At 39.0% G+C, this 20,115-nt stretch overlaps 1 protein-coding gene across 1 annotated transcript in view; it reads left to right on the top strand.

Moving 5' to 3' along the window:
* The window catches only part of CPD (carboxypeptidase D), a 97,375-nt gene extending 85,723 nt beyond the window's left edge, over positions 1–11,652 (top strand). The window contains exons 19-21 of the mRNA XM_005583339.4: positions 542–727; positions 1,034–1,133; positions 7,578–11,652. Coding sequence (XP_005583396.2) covers positions 542–727; positions 1,034–1,133; positions 7,578–7,804 — 513 coding nt within the window. The 3' untranslated portion in view covers positions 7,805–11,652. The remainder of the gene's footprint in view (positions 1–541; positions 728–1,033; positions 1,134–7,577) is intronic.
* The last annotated feature ends 8,463 nt before the right edge of the window (positions 11,653–20,115 follow it).

Below are 20,115 nucleotides of genomic sequence, written 5' to 3' on the forward strand. Positions count from 1 at the left end.
CTCCCAGGAATGTGTTCAGTGAAAACCTTTATCGAAACATTGTCTTTTACCAAAAATGTATATTATTTATTTTAAATTTATATAGAAGAGTTTTGGTTATTTTATGTTTCCTAAATAGATGCCATTCATTCACATCTCTGGAATCTGCTATAATTTAGGTAACTTGACCTTGCAAGATGCTGCAAGTTCTTTAATTTGAATATCACAGAGTTACTGGAGTAGTATACCATAGTGGGAAGGACATCACTCAAGGCATTAGAAGGTTGGGTTCTAATGCTTCAGGCTGTGACAGTATCAGAGTTCTCTTTTATGTCCAGCTCTGTGACCCTGAACATTGAATGAATGGCAAACAAGGTTAGAGTCAGTGGGGGGGGGAGTGGGGGGGAAGAGAAGAAGCAGGCCATACGGAGTTTGACACTTGTTTGTGTGTGGTTTTTGTTTTGTTTGTTCGGTTGGTTGGTTTTGGTCATGCCTCAAGCTAGTGCCTCTACAATGTCTGGCATTATGACAACATAAATTTATAGTTTAAACATTTTTTCAGGTTCACAAGGGAGTTCATGGATTTGTTAAAGATAAGACTGGAAAGCCAATCTCTAAAGCAGTCATTGTACTTAATGAAGGAATAAAGGTACACACAAAAGAGGGAGGTTATTTCCATGTACTCTTAGCGCCAGGTGTCCACAACATCAATGCCATCGCTGATGGGTACCAGCAACAACATTCACAGGTAAGAAACTCAAATTGAGTAGCATCATGTAAATTTTTATTCTTAGTAATACTTCTGTTTTATTTTGAAACTCTAGTTAGAAATCTTGAAGGGAATAAAGAAATAAAAGTGTGACTGCCTCTTGATTACGATATCTTGTTATCCTTGTACCCCTTGCCACCAAAAGGGAAAATTTTCTAGCATTTTGTATACTTTAGATGGCAAGGCATCATCTCCTTAGTTTGCTATATGGGCCCTAATAATATAGCAGGGATACAGTACACCTTAAGCAGAACTTGTCATGATTCTTATACTTTCCCCTTCTAGGTCTTTGTGCATCATGATGCAGCTAGTTCTGTGGTGATAGTCTTTGACACAGATAACCGGATATTTGGTTTGCCAAGGGAGCTTGTGGTAACTGTATCAGGTAAAGACATTTTGATTTTTAGTAGTAAAAGTTAAAAACAATCTTGACATTTCAATATGAGAGTGGGTCACCTCCATAATCCTGAAACTAATCACTTGTCTTCTGATGTCTCCTTATCTAAATGTGATTTTCCTGGACCTCTGTTCTCCCATATGTTCTCCTGGCTTGCCTTTCTCTGCCGAGACCAGCTTGGTCAGGGAGACCCTAACCCAGTGGCGCTAGAGAAATTGAAGACGCACACACACAGAAATATAGAGGTGTGAAGTGGGAAATCAGGGGTCTCACAGCCTTCAGAGCTGAGAGCCTTGAACAGAGATTTACCCATGTATTTATTAACAACAAGCCAGTCATTAGCATTGTTTCTATAGATTAACTAAAAGTATCCCTTATGGGAAACGAAGGTATGGGCCAAAATAAAGGGATGGGTTGGGCTAGTTATCTGCAGCAGGAGCATGTCCTTAAGGCACAGATCGCTCATGCTATTGTTCGTAGTTTAAGAACGCCTTTAAGTGGTTTTCCACCCTGGGCGGGCCAGGTGTTCCTTGCCCTCATTCTGGTAAACCCACAACCTTCCAGTGTGGGCATCATGGCCATGATGAACATGTCACAGTGCTGCAGAGATTTTGTTTATGGCCAGTTTTGGAGCCAGTTTATGGCCAGATTTTGGGGGGCCTGTTCCCAACATGTCCCCCTTTTATTTGCAAATCGATCAAAGCAAAGGCAGCTTTGTCACGGTGAGCTACTTCTCGCAGGAGTCAAGTTCCACATTTGCAGACTATACAAAGACAACAGATTAAAAGCACAATCGTCATTGAAATCACAAAGCTTCCAAGCGTTTTTATCCATTTTAATGGGTTACTAGCTGCTAATCTATCTGCAGCTCCTTTAAGCACTCCAGTTCCTGGCATTAAGGTCAGGTGTGCCCAGGATGCTTTAAATATTTGTTCCCAAATTTTGATCTTATTAAGAGCTATTAATAGTTTCCACAAATCCTTATGTTTAGCTCCTACAACGAACCTTATCATTTGAGGTTGAGGTGCCACTATACTGCCATGGTTCCAGATAATATGAACTTTTGCCATACTTCTTATCATTTCTACCATCTGACCGTTTTGTTCAGACCATCTGAACATAGTGTGGCCATGGCATGCAGACTGAGAGGTGCAATTCAAGCTAAACATCCCCTTAGGGGACCAATCAATAATGATTCCATAGGAATCACTGCACAGCACCTCTGCCTGTTTTGCAGTGCAATCTTCCTAAACAAGTACGTTCATTTTTTCTGGCCAGGTTTAATTTTGTTTACAAACAGGTTTTTGAGGGCAGTATGCCTCAATTATAAGAGCAGATTTATTATGGTAAATACTGAGATCAGAAAGCATGTGTAACTGTGTCATAGAGTGATTACATCCAGGCATTATTGCCAGCCAAGATTGATAAATATGCCCAATAAGTATAATTGTTCTCTGTGTCTGCCCTTGTTGAAGGAATACTCACAGCAATGGCGATCACCACTATTATAGCTACCCATTAAATTACTTATTGTGACTGGTTGTCCCGCTTTCCTCAGGTTTTCTTCCACCATCTGTGACAGCTTCTTGATCTGTCCCCAGGTGGGTGGCTGTGTTTGACAGGTGTTGCTCGTGACAGTTGGGGTCCTCCTCAGCATCAGTCTCAACATGGCTGCAACCAGGGGGTCCTCGGGATCCTCCCGGAATCTCTTCCTCAGCATCTGGCTCATGATAAGGTTTCGGGTGTCTTGATGGTATCCAAATCAGCTGTTGATTTTGGCTTGGAGAAACACAAGCATAACCTCTACCCCAAGTTATTATTTTACCTATTTCCCAACTGTTTGTTATTGGATCTCTCCACTTAACCGGTTGTTCTGCTTCTGTCTTTGCAGCTGGTTTCTGTAGATGCTGTTCAGCTGCTGATAACATCTGACCTTTGGGCAGGCTCAAAAAATTTAAAGTTAATAATGCTAGATTCAGTTGTATATGGGCTATCCTGTGATCCCTATTTCTCCCTCTTTTTTGTTTTTGTCATCAGTTGTTTATCTGTATGAAATTGTAACTAAGCATTTTTAATTAACTGTGTGGAATGAACCATGTATGAAGAATCAGAAATGACATTAATAGGCATATTAAAAGCAGTCAATACCTCAGTTACAGCTACAAGCTCTGCTTTTTGAGCTGTAGGGCATCTGGGAAACTTTACCTTTTGATCCAGAATAAGAAGCTTTACCATTACTAGACCCATCTGTAAAACAATGAAAATGCTTAGCAGGCTGCAGGTTGTTTACCACAAGAATTGTAAATGCAAAACATTCACAGTCTTGCTCAGCTAACGGGATAGTAAAGAAACAGTCTTTTAAATCTATGACTATTAAAGGCCAAGTTTTTGGGATTATAGCAGGAGAAGGCAATCCTGGCTGTAATGCTCCCATAGGTTGTATAATTGAGTTGATGACTCTTAAGTCAGTTAACATTCTCCATTTACCTGATTTTTTCTTAATTACAAAACCTGGAGAATTCCAAGGGGAAAATGTTGGAGCTGTGTGCCCATTTTCTAATTGTTCAGTAACTAATTTCTCTAAAGCCTCCAGTTTCTCTTTACTTAGCGGCCATTGTTCTATCCAAATTGGCTTATCTGTTAACCATTTTAAAGGTATAGGTTCTAGAGGCTTAACAATGGCTGCCATAAAAAATGATATCCTAATCTTTGGCAGGAACTTTGTCTTTCCACTTGAAGCGGTTTTTTCAAACCCTGCAAATTTTTTTCTAGTCCCATACCAGGGACATACCCCATTTCATGCATTGTATGTTGACTTTGAGGGCTATATAATTGTTCTGATATTAGAATTTGTGCTCCCCGTTGTTGTAATAAGTCTCTCCCCCATAAATTTATAGGTACAGATGTTTTAATTGGTCAAACAGTCCCAGGGTGTCCATCGAGCCCTTCACAATGCAAAATATAACTGCTCTGATATACTTCAGGGGCTTTAGCAACTCCAACTATGTTAAATTGAGCGGGTTGAATTGACCACACGGAGGACCAGTGCTGTAGAGAAATGATTGCAGTGTCCGCTCCTGTATCTACCAAACCTTTAAATTTCTTTCCCTGAATAGTTATTTCAAAGGTAGGACGTTTATCAGTAATTTGATTTACCCAATAAGCTGCTTTGCCTTGTTTATTTGTGCTTCCAAATCCTCCTGTTAGTTTAATTTCATTTTTCCCCATTTCCACATATGGCACAATCAAGAGCTGTGCTATATGATCTCCTGGCTCTGCTTTCCAGGGAACAGAAGTAGATATAACAATTTGAATTTCCCCATTAATATCTGAATCAATGACTCCTGTATGTATTTGTACCTCTTTTAAATTTAAACTAGACCTGCCTAGAAGTAATCCTATCGTCCCTGCTGGCAGGGGTCCACAGACTCCTGCTGGGACCTTTTGTGAGGGTTCCCCAGCAGAAGACTCACAGCTTTTGTGCAGCACAAATCTACCGCGGCACTACCGGCTGTGGCGGGCACAGATTTGGTACAGGGAAGAGCGAATGGCCTGAGCTGGAAATGCCCTGGTTTGGAATGGGGCCTGGGATGGGCCCCTTATGGCATTTCCCGAAAGTGGGTTCCCATCTTTATCAAACTTAGAGTGACACTGATTAGCACAATGTTTTCCTTTTTTACATTTTGGACATACTTCGGGCTCAGCAGTTTTCTTTTTTCCCCTATCTGGTGGCCTGACTCACTGATTTTTTTCTACTTTTTTTTTTTTTAGTATGACCATGCTTCTCACGGTTAAAACAAGCTCCAGGAAATGGAGTTCCTTTATTCACTCTCAGTCCTGCCATTGCCTGTGCTAGCAGAGTAGCCTTATGCAGATTATCTCTGATACCATCACAGGCCTTGATATAATCAACTAAATGTGCTTTCCCGAATTTAAAAGGAAAAGGCTCAAATGTAGCTATACTATTTCCCTGTTGATCTGGGGGGTATATTCTAACAGGGAACTGCCAAGCCTCTAAATCACCCTCTCGGCTGGCTTGCTGAATTCCTGCCTGAACAGAACTAAGAGGAGTCTCTTGAGGCGCTGCTCGCACAGTCACGGGGCAACTACTTTTCACCCAGTGTCCTCCGGAAAAGAAAGATCTGGAGGGTCTTTTTCTTCAAAATAATAATGAGGGGGTGCAGAAGGATAGGGATGAACCTCTCCCTCCTTTGCTGCTTTAGCTTTAGCTGGCAAACAAACCTGCTCTGTAACCTCTTCTGTTACTTCGTTACACTCTCCTTCCTCCTCATCAGTGTGAAAAAGTTCCAAGGTGGAATGAACCAGAGCCCACACTTGTCCCGTTGTTACCCTAATGCTTCCGAGCTCCCCTTCTTACTCACCACAGGGATTGCTTTAGGAGTACTCAGGTGTCCTCCAGCTTAGTTCCATGTTCTCAGTTCCATGTTCTCCAACTGCCGCTCCAGCAACCCTTCAACCTGGATTCGAGCCCCCACAATGGACGCCACTTGCTGAGACCAGCTTGGTCGGAAAGACCCTAACCCAGTGGTGCTAGAGGAATTAAAGACACACACAGAGAAATATAGAGGTGTGAAGTGGGAAATCAGGGGTCTCACAGCCTTTAGAGCTGAGAGCCTCGAACAGAGATTTACCCACGTTTATTAACAGCAAACCAGTCATTAGCATTGTTTTTATAGATATTAGATTAACTAAAAGTATCCCTTATGGGAAATGAAGGGATCGGCCGAAATAAAGGGATGGGTTGGGCTAGTTATCTGCAGCAGGAGCATGTCCTTAAGGCACAGATCGCTCATGCTATTGTTTGTAGTTTAAGAACGCCTTTAAGTGGTTTTCTGCCTTGGGTGGGCCAGGTGTTCCTTGCCCTCATTCTGGTAAACCCACAACCTTCCAGCATGGGTGTCATGGCCATGATGAACATGTCACAGTGCTGCAGAGATTTTGTTTATGGCCAGTTTTGGAGCCAGTTTATGGCCAGCTTTTGGGGTCCTGTTCCCAATATTTCTGTTTCTTCAGGTCTATACTCAAATGTCACCTCCACGGAGAGGTCTTCCCTGATCACCCTAGCTACCCCTGTGACTATCTCTATCCTGCTTTTTTTCATTATAGCACTTCTCACTAACATTGTATTGGTTCATTTATTTGTCTATATTCAATCTTTCCCACTAAAACATAAGCTCTGAGAGAGTGAGGAATCTACCTGCATCCTCAGAGCCCAGAACGATGCTTAGCACGCAGTGGGTCTTAAGAGTTGTTGAATGAATGAATGATTTGCTTTATATTAAAGTTTTAAGTTCCTAGGACTTTGACTTACATTAGTTCTGCTTTTTCAAGATCCAGGAAAGAGGAAATGTTTGCTTTCACTGGAACTAATTCATGTCATTGCTTGGATTACTGAAAGGTTAAGAAGAAAAAAAAATGTGGTAAAATGAATACTCTGATGTACTCTATCTATTTGATACAAAGAGCTTTTGTTTATTTCTAAGTGCAACTTGGCTGAGGCAGAATAACCAAGTTTTATCACAGGGTTCCTGTGGGACAGACCCTTAGTTGAGAGAAAGTAGTATATTGGAAACATGGCCCAATCATAGATACTGTGTGGTGAGTTTAAAGAGTTCTTATCTTGTCTCAGATAAAGTGTAAATAACTTAGTGGTTAAAAACACAGGAGATAGAATTCAGCCATGGTTTAAATCTGGCTCTGTCACCCATGAGCTATTGTGAACTTAATTTTTATTATTTTTAGTTTCTAACACTTTTATTTTGATAACCTTATGTACAAATTTAAAATAAACTAAGAGATTTGGATGAAATGAAAGTTTACTGGAAAGGAGGAGTATAATAGAAGTCATAAAAAGCAGGTTGCAGAACAGTAGACACAGTATAATCTCATTATGGTAAAAGAAAAAAATACATGTATATGCACATGCATAAAGAAAGATCTGGGGCCAGGCATGGTGGCTCACGCCTATAATCCCAGCGCTTTGGGAGGCCGAGGCAGGTGGATCACGTGAGGGTCAGGAGTTCTAGACTAGCCTGGGCAACATGGCAAAACCCCATCGCTACCAAAAAAAAAAAAAAAAATTAGCCAGGTGTGGTGGCGTGCACCTGTGGTACTGCTCAGGAGGCTGTGGTGGGAGGATCACACACAGAAAAGATCTGGTAACTAAAAATGATCTCTGGGTAATGGAAATGTAAAGATAGGAGGTTTTTGGTTTTGACTTTTGTTAGTTTGTATTTTTAAATTTTGTATATTGTACATATACTGCTTCTTTATAATAAAAGGTTGTTCTTAAGTGCATGAAATAGAAATAAAATAAATGCGGGGTATATTATTAAAAGTTCCATTGTAAGCAGCTGCTTATTAATATCCTTAAAGTATAATATCACCCACATGATGGTTTTTGTTTGTCAGGTGCTACTATGTCGGCATTGATCCTAACAGCTTGCATTATTTGGTGCATCTGCTCAATCAAGTCTAATAGACACAAGGATGGCTTTCATCGGCTCAGGCAGCATCATGATGAGTATGAAGATGAAATTCGCATGATGTCTACCGGCTCCAAGAAGTCCCTCCTAAGCCATGAGTTCCAAGATGAAACAGACACTGAAGAGGAAACATTATATTCTAGCAAACATTGAGAAACACATTTTGCATATCTCCCAGCATAAGTACCAAGCAAAATTACAGTTCCTCTTGGGAGAACACTGCATTAAGAAGAGAGACCCTCTTGCTTCTTCAAAGAGCTTTGGGAAGTTAAATTGCTAAATTTGTATTCTCTGTGAATTTCACTGGCAGTTTCGAACTTCCCTTCCTTAAAGTATTCTTAACCTTTAAAAAAAAAATCTGATTTCTATTTATGCAGCAGAGATGGGACAGCCACTTTGTTTTTCTTTTTAATTTAAGATGAGCTATTTGGAGCTTATGTAATAATGGCATAAAACCAACTAGAGGATGTTGTATTTTGCACATCAGATGTTTACTAGTGGCTTTAGTATTTTTCTTTGTTTTAAATGGCCAAAAGAATCCAGAAACATTAAGGCAGGGAAAGCAGTCAGAATCAACATAAAGCTTTAAAAACTCAAGGTTTTTTCAACCTACTGAGGAGTACTTTTCTCTAGTTGTTAAATAGCTGGAGTTTCTCTTATTCAGGTTTAATGGAGGTTGAATTGATTTTTAAACACATATAACAGTAGGAAATGAATAAATGGGCTTCTGCATTTGGCTTTCTACCTGTTCCAAGGCTAGATCGGAACTGGTAGACTATGCTGTAAGCAGGATTTCACTACCTCTCTTGTAAGGTTTAGCAAACTTCTAAATAGCCCATTTTAAGGGAGAACTTACTTTGTTGTGAAAGATCTAAATGCCCACTTGAATGAAGCTGAGAGAGAGATCCAGCAGAAGCTAAAACTCATGTTGCCTATCTTTGAACTTGGTAAAAACCCACAGGTGCTGCTGCTTATATCTGTGAAGCACTAGCTTATTCTAGGAATGCCTGATTCTTTCATATTGCCTAAATCAGAATCTTTTTCTATGTTGCACACATGGTTTTCAGATGACCCAACCATCTGCAAGATCTGAATTCTACTGAAAATATCTAGAAATGTGGAAGAGACCTACTTGCACATTCTTAACCTGTATTTGAACACAAAATATCTATACTTCATGCTCCAGCCCAAGCCTATACCCTGTAATAGCATACTATTATTGAAATCACTTGGCCGGTCTTGTTCACATAGGCCTCTGGGAGTAATTTGGTTCTTTGTCCTAATGTTTCATTTGACAGTCTCTTTTTGATCAACCAATTTTGCTAAAAGTTCAGTCGAAAGTTTTTAAGTATAGCTCCCTCCCTTGAAAAAAATGTAAACTATGACTGCTGAGTGATAAAACACTGTGGTGTAAAAGTGTCATCTTCACTGCCAATCAGGCAAAGACCTGAAAGATTTGCATTTTATTGTGTCTGTCTTATGCAACGGAAATGATGCTTTTTGTAAGTGTGCATCTTACCAATGATCTAACGGTTTAATACCTTTGAATGTTTTAATGACCAAGTTGCTGCTGAACTTATACTAAATCAGGGGATCAAAAAACTTGCTCTCATCTTCTCAAATTGTATTCTATATCCATTAATGTATCAGTTATCCCAAAGCCTTCAGGTGGAGTGGTTTACCACCTACCTAGGTCATTCAACCAGGTTTGGTGAGGAATGCATTCAAAGTGGCTTTATAAAAGAAGATTTTGTTTAGCAAGAATAATGAGGTCATGTCATTTGTTAGTAAGTATCTGTGATAAATCTGTGGTTCAAGGTGAAGCTATTCTGGTATTCTGGTATTAGCAACTGTAAATTCTGCCACCTCATACATGGAACAGAGCTTGTGGGATGCTAATAGTTAATGAAGTATACATGATTTAATTTCTTCTAATAATCTATATGTTTTCTTTAAGGATGGTGGTATGTTGCTCTTTTTCAGCTTTATTTTTAAGAGTACAGTCAGGAAACCAACAAGGGGCCTAAGAGTGGCTGGCCCTGCTTGGGACATTACGGCAAATGAAACAAAGTTAATGTGACAGACTTTGCTTTGTTATCATTGGTCTTCACTAGAGGATACCTTTTTACATTTACTTCTCTCTTGGATCAAATATGTCTTTAACTGTACATCTCAGTGGCTGGAGGCCATGCCTTTTAAGCATGTGTAAAATTTTAAAGAAATGAACATACAAATAGTTATTTTAGTAATACTTCCTGAAAGAAAAACCAAATTCTGCTATAAATCTTGACCATCAATGAACTTTTAAATAACGCATTTAGCTGGAAAACAATACTTTCCCAGCTTGTGTTACCTAGAAGCGTGAATGTATAGGATCCCTGACTACTAAGACTATATTCTCAGCCCTTCCCTGTCTTTTATTTGCGGATCTAATCTAATATTAGAACATATTAACTGCTTAAGGCATTGAAGCCATATGGGATGGGGATACATTTCTTCAGTGTTTCTCCGAGAGACTTTCCATTTCCTTGGAGTTACGGAGGCAAGTATCATAGTATTAAGAAATTTGCCTAAATCTGAGTTGTGCCTTTCTTTACTCACAAGGCATGGATTTTGTCCTGGTGATCAGTTTGCAAGACTTCTTCCTTCCCAGCTCTTTAATAAAAGCAAAGTGATTGAGTAGGTAATGTTCAAAGTGTCTACCTGTGTACATGTACTTGTATCGATTATGTAGTTCAGTAAGATGTGCCCAAGTCATTTCAGAAGGAAAGATCCTTTGGTTTTGATGCACTTTGCTGAACAGTTGGGTAGTGAGTGGGATCCTATCCAGGTGAGGAATGCTTGCAATGCTTATTGAAAGGATTTGCTTTGGGACTTTGTCATCTTCCAGAAAGGAAACATATTGTATATTTGGCCCAGTGTGATTGATTGCTTAATCTTTGGTAATTTTTACTTGAATGGGATTTGCTGAATTCATGACTATTGAATTTAAATCTAATTATGAGTTGACAAATAAATAAAAGGTAGTGTTTATGTCTGAGCTTATTGTGTTTGAGCTAACACCAGGTTACTCGGTAACCATGACCTGCTCCTCCATTTCCATTTATTCTCAACATTAAATAGTTTTATCTTGTTGTTGCCAGAAATGCACTTGTGCCAGGTGTTGACCCTGCTGTATGAAAAGCTTATTGGCAATCAACTCTGTAATAGTGTGGAATTGTTTTAACAGTGACAACCCAGCATTTCCATATAATTTTGCTTTATTGTTATTACTATAAATTCCACTATGATTGATGTTCAGTGGTTTTCTATAGCAACTTTTTTGATAACTCTTGGGTTTCTGATTTGTTTTAACTAGTTATTTTGGGGGGATGATTGGGGTCTTTGATTAATGTCAACTGAACTTGGATTTCTAGTTCATGAAGAAATCTCTCCCAATACCCATTTATCCTATTTTTAGCAATAATTCGTTAATAATTCCACTTGATTTTCAGAATATTGTCCTGGTTGATTTTGATTTGACAGAGTACATTATGAAATTTGAAAGTAGATTACCATTTTGAGGCAGTTGGATATAAATTATGTAAATATGTATGATTGTGATTTTTATAAATGGCATAACATGAGTGTACTAATTACCTTCTATGCTGGCCATGCTACAGATTTTCTGGAGGTATGACATAATGGTATTTTTTAATGCTCAGATTAAAAATCAGCTTTTCACCTCTCCAATTTTTCCAAGTGATACTCCCAGTTCTAGAGCAATCTACAGCTGTTTATATAAGGTGCCCAACACCCGTTCATCTCAAGTGCTTCAGTCTTTGGTTTATTTCATGCACTGTGCCTTCAAAATGAAATTTTTAAAAGGGACTTTAAATGAAGTTGAATAGTAGTTTTTAAAAGTCAATGTGTAATTTATGTGAAATCTAACTGTAATGAGGTCCTTTCTGTTTTTTATATGTAAACAGATCTACTAATCCTGTATAAAAGTTATTTTATGATGTTTGTCTTTCTTTGTGTTTTGTCTCATAATCTTTTTTCAGATGCAATAGGCCAGAAAAAGTTATAGGTCCAGTTTGAAAGTTATTTAGTTTTTCTGCCTATACTAGTGGAAAAATAGTACCAGGATCAGAATACAGGGTATCACCTATGGAATGTTTCTGTATTTATGAATCAACTCAAAAGAAAGCTTTGTTTCTGAAATCACATTACATAGTGGCCACAGTTTTCTGTTTGTAGCTCAGCTAGATTGTTATATATGTTCAATCATATCACAATAACACAAAACCTGGTCATTGAAAGGTTTTTATGTACCCATTTTAAACTTGTTCATTAAAAATTTCGTCCTTTTTCCAGGTGAGGCCCAGTTAGAATAATGTGTCCTGGCACTTATAGGCGCAGCAAGGATGAATTCAATATCCCCTTTTCACTTAGCAACAATGTGTTATTTCTACCCTAATAGGAATTGGGAAAGCAAAGATATATAAGAAACAGACTCTGCTGACAAAGAACTCATAGTCCAGACCAGAGAAATAGAAATGGAAATAAGTTATATTTCAACAGTGATTGGTTCATCTAAAAGTCTCTGCTGTAAAGGAAATAAAGCATAGAGGTTTGAGCATGGACTTTGGAGTTGGACCAATCTGTGATTGATTCTTGGCTCTGCTACTTGCTTCTGATGTGAGCTTGTACAACTTTCTTGACATTCTCTGAGCCTCAGTTTCTCTACTGGTTAAAGAATAATGCTTGATAGGATTGCAGTGGAAAATTAAATGAAATAATGTTAGAAAAGTTCCCAATATAATATTTGACTCGGAATTGAATGCCCGTGGTAACCAGCATAATTTTCCTTTATGTGATGTCTTCTTATGCCTTTGAAAGAAAGTTACTTTATCAAATGTATAAACAAAGATCTGTTTATAGGTGATCTTTTTAATGTAGAAGAAATTCTGAGACACAAATACTAAAAAAAAAAAAAAAAGAAAAAGAAACTTTTATTATGTGGTTCAATAGATTGTCTAAAGCATGGCAGTAAAGTTTTAATTATGCCAAAATGCTTCATATTTGTTTTTAAATGAAATTAAGTTGTATTTATGCTTCTTTAGTGAAAACAGCCTTACTTAACTGCTACAGGAAGTGTGAATATTGATAACGGTTCTTTTTCTCTCAATGTTTGAAATATTTTCCTGAATTTTCTTAGTTTTCTCATACTTGAATTAAGAACCCTTTTGGTTTGTTTCATAAACAGTAATCTAGTTATGTTCAGCTTTTCAGATTTCTAATAGCTGATTGTTCTCAGCAAAGTAAACATGATGGTCAACACTAATACTACTCAATTCTGAATAAGTGCCATTGTGTGGGTCTTCATGTCTTAGTCTTAGTTATAGTTAGAATACCAACTGATTCTATGCTGTTAGTTGCAAACCTCAGATAAATACACCATTTGTTATTACACACAACTTAAAAGCAATAAAATCAGTAGACAAAGTGCAATTTTACCTTTATATATATATATACACACACACACAAATATATATACAAATATATATACAAAAGTATATTTATAAATATATATAATGGGAGACTTTAACACCCCACTGTCAACATTAGACAGATCAATGAGACAGAAAGTTAACAAGGATATCCAGGAATTGAACTGAACTCTGCACCAAGCGGACCTAATAGCCATCTACAGAACTCTCCACCCCAAATCAACAGAATATACATTCTTCTCAGCACCACATCGCACTTATTCCAAAACTGACCACATAGTTGGAAGTAAAGCACTCCTCAGCAAATGTAAAACAAATATGTTTTACATATTTATATATGTAAAACAAATATATATATATATAAATAAATATATATATATATTTTTGAGACAGAGTCTCACTGTCTCCCAGGCTGGAGTGCAGTGGTGTGATCTCAGCTCACTGCAACCTCTGGCTCCCAGTTTCAAGCGATTCTCCTGCCTTAGCCTCCCAAGTGCTGGAATTACAGGCATGCGCCATCATGCCCAGCTAATTTTTGTATTTTTAGTAGAGACACAGTTTTGCCATGTTGGCCAGGCTGGTCTGGAACTCCTGACCTCAAGTGATCCTCCCACCTTGGCCTCCCAAAGTGCTGGGATTACAGGCATGAGCCACCACACCCGGCCCCAATTTTAACTTTAATATCACAATTTTCACCTACATTAGTAGAATATTAAAAGCAAACATACTATTTCTTCGGCATTTTGGTTGAGGTTAAATAATCCTCTTCCCTAATTACTGTGTAAACAAATGTAGACAAGGTAAGCAAGAATGAGACAGGATGGCCTACATGGAGTAGTAAGGTGTTGAAGTTTAGAGGCCAGCCTGAAAGACTGAGGAAAAAAGGCTGAGAATTACTTGATAAGACTGAAGGTACGATCATTAGAAGTGGGAGTATATTGAGATGGATATCTCAAATTCAGCAATATGAGGAGGCAGAGATAAAGTCAAAACTGTAGTTGGAAAATCAGCAAGTGGAGAAACTTAAGACGGAACACGGAGGAAACAGAGTGCAGATTAAATAGAAATTGCTATGATAACATGGATTATATTCTGTGATAACCACTGAGGTTGAGCCAAAGTGAAGGAGTAATGGTGAAAGTCTAGATTGCTAATTTCGAGTAATTGAGGTTATTCCAGTATTTATGATGATGATTATTATTTATTATGTACATATGGTTCCTAGCAGAGTTTTTCAAGACTAAACAGGCTTTTGATCTAGAGTCAAAAACATTGATCCTGTTGAGAGGGAATGAAACAGAAAGGGACTGGGCAAGTTACAGTAATGACTCAACTGCAGGACTGCTAGATTTAAAAAAATAATAATTTTAGATTTACAGAGAAGTTGCAGAGATCATACAGAGTTGACTCCTGGGTTTTGATTTGGAAGATGTGAGTGTTGGGAGGACAAAAGAGGAAGGATTATACTCAGTTTTCTATTTAGCAGAATGTGAATGGAACACATTGGAAAGAGGGCCTGGCATAGGAAATAGGATGTCTAGAACCTAGGCAGCCATGCACAGCTTGGGTACTCCAGGTGTCAAGATATGTGGCACTGCTTCTAGATGACCAAGTTCAATTGGAATCTCTAGTGGAGGCCGGGCGAGGTGGCTCACACCTGTAATCCCAGCACTTTGGGAGGCCAAGGTGGGCGGATCACAAGGTCAGGAGATCGAGACCATACTGGCTAACATGGTGAAACCCCCGTCTCTACTAAAAATACAAAAAAAATTAGCCAGGCGTGGTGGCAGACGCCTGTAGTCCCAGCTACTCGGGAGGCTGAGGCAGGAGAATGGCATGAACCTGGGAGGCGGAGTTTGCCGAGATGGTGCCACTGCACTCCAGCCTGGACGATAGAGCAAGACCCCATCTCAAAAAAAAAAAAAAAAAGAAAAAAGAAATCTCTAGTGGAAGGTGTGTCCCTCCTAGAGTTGGAGCAGACTTCACAATTTTTCACAAGTAAGAGAAGAGCAGAAAAAGTTTTATATGGATGTCAGATGTTTATATTATTGAACACTGTAAAATAGAATTATTGTTTTCAAATAAAAGATAAACCTGAGACTATCACAGGATCTATAAAATAATAGCAGAACTTCTGGAAATGAAAGTACAGAAACTAAAATGGAATTGGCGTGGCCGATTGCGCACAGAGAAGTAATTAACTAGAAGACAGATCTGTAGAAATTCTTACGTAGCATGGAGACCAAAAGGTAGAAAATACAAAGGAGAGGGTTAAAATGTGGATTTGACATACAACTAATACCACATGTTTGATACCCACAGTTTTAGAGGAAAAAAAAGAAAGAACAGAGCATAGGAAACTAAGAGACAGTGACTGAAAACTTTCCCCAAATCGATAAAGATAGCAACCCATAGATTAAAGAAACTCAATCCAAGCACGAAAAAGTAACATCCACACTTAGATCAGTGAAATTGCAGATCAACAAAGACAAAGACAAAAGAGATTAGCAATTAGACTCACTCTCAACAATAGAAACCAAAGTACATTGAAATTATACTTTTAAAATGCTGGGGAAAACATTATATAACTTCCAACATAGAATTCTGTATTGAACATACCTTTCAAGAATGAAAGCAAACTTCCAGGTCGCTGAAAACCTTAGTGGCAGCCTAGCTACCTTGTCTCCCAATATTTCATTAGTGCAAGCACACGAAGGAAAAAGTATACAGAAATCACGCTCCCAGCATAATTTGAAGTCAGAGAATTTTGAAACTTCAAACCGAGTAAGACGAGGAAAATCAGCAGATCGCAACATGGATTCTCACAGGCCCACCCCAGTAGCATCCCACAGGCTCTGTGGAGCGAAGGCAGATGAAGATAAACTGCAGGGAAGTCAGGAGAGGGATGCCAGAAAAAGAAAGTAATGTTCTTGGCCTAAAACTACTGCCAGAAAGACTAGGTCCACCTAACTCTCAATCTAAAAAACATGTCCAAGCAGATCTGAGCAGAAACCAGAGGGAAGGGGCTTCAGAGTGAGCACAATTTAAAGGGGGCAGGTGTGACTTAATGAGGCAGTCTTTGAAACACACAGCTTCAAAAGAAAAGAAAAAAAGAGCTAGTGAAGGGAAAAAATGAAAAAAGGAGAAGCACTTTTGACAATTAGGTGATGAAAAGAAAAGAAGCAAAAGACAATTAGGTGATGAAAAGAAGAAAAGGAGGAAAATTTAGAGTCCTGCTAGTCAAATGAGAACTGCAAAATCAGAGCACTTACAACTCCTCCCTGAACATGCCAACAAAAATACCAACTAAAGTATTTAATACCTTAGCTTTGTTCTATTATCAGAACAGATCTCAGCCATGAAACATGAAAATATAAATAGCATATATGAATGAATATTGATAAGAAATGAATTTATCATTATTAGCAGATGATATGATTATACATGTGGAAAATACAAAAGAATCTACAGATAAATTAGAAATAATAAAATTTAGTTCCACTTTCAGCTATGAGTGGATTGGCTTGAAACGGAAAGACTTCTCATCAAAAGCAATTAGAAAAGCTAAATTTGATTTAAAAACAAACAAAAAAAAACAGCTGTTTGAAGGATTGGAGAACTACTAATGTAAGAAGGACTTATGGGATCAAGATCCCAGAACAAAAATTGCTGAGAGGTGAGTGTGGTGGTAAAACTTTCACCTCCAGGCATTTTTCAATTCATAGGTAACAGAAGAAAGGCCAGGCAAGAGACAGAGAACCCAAACAGAAGTTTTGGGCAGTATCACTGGGTGGGGGAAAATACGAGGTTAGTACCTGCCAAGGAAGTGGCACTGGTAAACAGTATTCCAGTTAGGAAACCTGAATGGCTACACATTAGAATGAAGGGCTAATCAGAAATAGACCAATTTTAGCAAACACAGAATCCCTCTTGGTATTAGTTCCACTCCATACTGGATTAAGCTGCTCTGCCCCTACCTGAACTGCCTGCAAGAAGAGGCAGTAAATTCTTTCTGAAGAAAGACAACATCATCTAGATCCTCAAATGATTAATACAAAGTTTTATCTATGATATACAGCATCCAATCAAAAGTTCTTATCAAAAGACGATTACATTGTGAAAGATCAAGAAAAATAGAAACAATCCTATGGGAAGTACATATTTCTCAGTTATCAGAAATTTTTAAAGAATGATGATGGGCCGGGTGCGGTGGCTCACGCCTGTAATCCCAGCACTTTGGGAGGCCGAGGTGGGCGGATCACCTGAGGTCGGCAGTTCGATACCAGCCTGACCAACACGGAGAAACCGCATCTCTAATAAAAATACAAAACTAGCCGGGCGTGGTGGTGCATGCCTGTAATCCCAGTTACTCAGGAAGCTGAGGCAGAAGAATCGCTTGAACGCGGGACGTGGAGGTTGCGGTGAGCCGAGATCACGCCATTGTACTCCAGCCTGGGTGACGAGCGAGACTCCGTCTCACAAAAAAAAAAAAAAAAAAAAGCTGGGCGCAGTGTCTCACACCTGTAATCCCAACACTTTTGGGAGGCCGAGGCAGGCAGATCACAAGGTCAGGAGTTTAAGACCAGCCCAGCTAATATGGTGAAACCCTGTCTCTACTAAAAATACAAAAATTAGCCAGGGTGGTGTCAGGCACCTGTATTCCCAGCTACTCGGGACGCTGAGGCAGGATAATTCTTGAACCCGGGAGGCAGAGGTTGCAGTGAGCCGAGATTGTGCCACTGCACTCCAGCCTGGGGACAGAGCAAGACTTGTCTTAAAAAAAAAAAAAAAAAAAAAAAAGATGATGAATGAATGAATTCAAGAAAGTAGAAGACAAGATGAAGAATTTTAGCAGTTTGTTTGTTTGTTTGTTTTTTAAGACAAGATCTGACTCTGTCACCCAGACTGGAGCGCAGTGGTGTGGTGATGGCTCGCTGCAGCCTTGACCCCCAGGACTCAAGCAATCCTTCCACTTCAGCCTCCTGAGTGGCGGGGACTACAGGGTACATCACCACGCCTGGCTAATGTTTTAATTTTTTGTAGAGATGAGGTCCTACTATGTTGCCCAGGCTGGCCTCAAACTCCTGGACTTGAGCAGTCCGACCACCTCAGCCTCCCAAAGTGCTGGGATTACAGGCATGAACCACCACATCCAGCCTGATAATTAAAACATTTAAAAATTAAAGGGACAATTTCACTTCTGGACAAGACGGATTAGTTGTATTTCTTTCTATTCCTCCCACTAAGCACAGCTAATATATATATATAGACTCAAAAAGGTGGAAAAAAGAAGGCAGACCAGCTAGGGACCTCAGAATGTAAAGAACATGAAGCTGAGTTCCCTGGGTTTCCTTTTTGTTTCCTATGTCCTATATTGAGTGCTGGAGAAGCTGGCAACCTAGAAATGCCAAAGGGTGCAGACAAGAAAAGCCCAAAGGAAAATGGAAAGCCTTCTCTCTCCAGACAAGGGACCAGGAAACAGGTATCCTAACAAGACAGAATACTTTTGGACAATAATTTCACCACTCTGGACAAATGCCACAGAAAAAACTGAGGCCCATCTTCACTCCTTGCCATCAAGGGCTGAGAGAGGAGGCTAGGCTTCCACACTCACCAGCTGTAATGAAGCGCCCCACCCACACCCACTTGGACTTCTTGTCCACCGAACAGCAGTAATGAGGCTCCCTGCCATGGTGGCAATGGGGACCACATGGGGAGCAGTAACAAGGCACCTCCTCCCTGGGGAATCAATGAAGGCCAAGGCAGAGCCGGAACTTCCACTCCCACCTGGAAGTAGCAAGCATTTCCCTATGCCCCCCAGCAGCATGTGTCAGAGCAAGTCTGCTTAAACAGAAAACTTAAATTCCAGAATCTCATAACAAATACCTAAAACATCAGGATACAATTTATAAAAATTGTCATTCCAACAGCCCAGAAAATTTCGACTTGAGTGAAAAGAAGACAACAGACCCCAACAGCAAGATGACACAGATGTTGGAATTATCTGACAAGGACTTTAAAGCAGCTCTAATAAAAATACTTTAGTGAGCAATTACAAACAAACTTAGAACAAATGATAAAAAGAGTCTCAGCAAAGAAACAGAAGATATAATGAGGAACTGAACAGAAGTTTTAGATATGAAAAATGCAATAATTGACATGAACTCAACAGATGGGCTCAACAGCAGAATGGAGGGAACAAAGGAAAGACATACTTTCCTGTCAGCAAATCTGAAGACAGAATAGTAGATAGTACCAAATCCGAATGAGGGAAACTAGACTGAAAAAAAAATTAGCATAACTTCAGAGCTATGTGGGACATTAACAAAAGATCTAGCATTCACATCATCAGACTCCCAGAAAAAGAAGAGAAACAGTATTTGATAGGAAAAGTATTGGAAGAAACAATGGCTGAGAATCCCCCAAATTTGGCAGAAGCCATAAATGTAATAATCAAGAAGCTGAGGATATCAAGAACAGGATAAATCCAAAGAAATCTACACCAAGGCACATCATAACTTCTGAAAACTAAAGAACAGTTCTTGAAAGCAGTGAGAGAGAAAATATATTTTAGCTACAGTGGAAAAACAATTCCAATTGTAGCCAATTTCTTATCTGAAACTATGGAGGCCAGAAGGAATTGGCACATTTTTCAAGTGCTGAAAAAAAGAAATTGTCAACTTCACATTCTATATCTGGCAACAATATCCGATCCCCCAAGAATGAAGCGAAATCAAGACATTCTCAGATGAAGAAAAACTAATAGAATTTGTCACCAGCTGACCTACTCTTTAAAAAAAAATGGCTGAGGGAAATTCTTGAAACAGAAAGGAAACGATTAAAAAAAGGAATCTTGGGACACTAGGAAGGAAGAAGAGTAAAATATGCATAAATCAAGTAAGCTTTCCTCTTCTCTTGAATTCTCTAACTTATGCCTGACACTTGAAGCAAATATTAAAACATTGACTGATG

Source organism: Macaca fascicularis, chromosome 16 (assembly GCF_037993035.2).
Source record: "Macaca fascicularis isolate 582-1 chromosome 16, T2T-MFA8v1.1".
Lineage (NCBI taxonomy): Eukaryota > Metazoa > Chordata > Mammalia > Primates > Cercopithecidae > Macaca > Macaca fascicularis.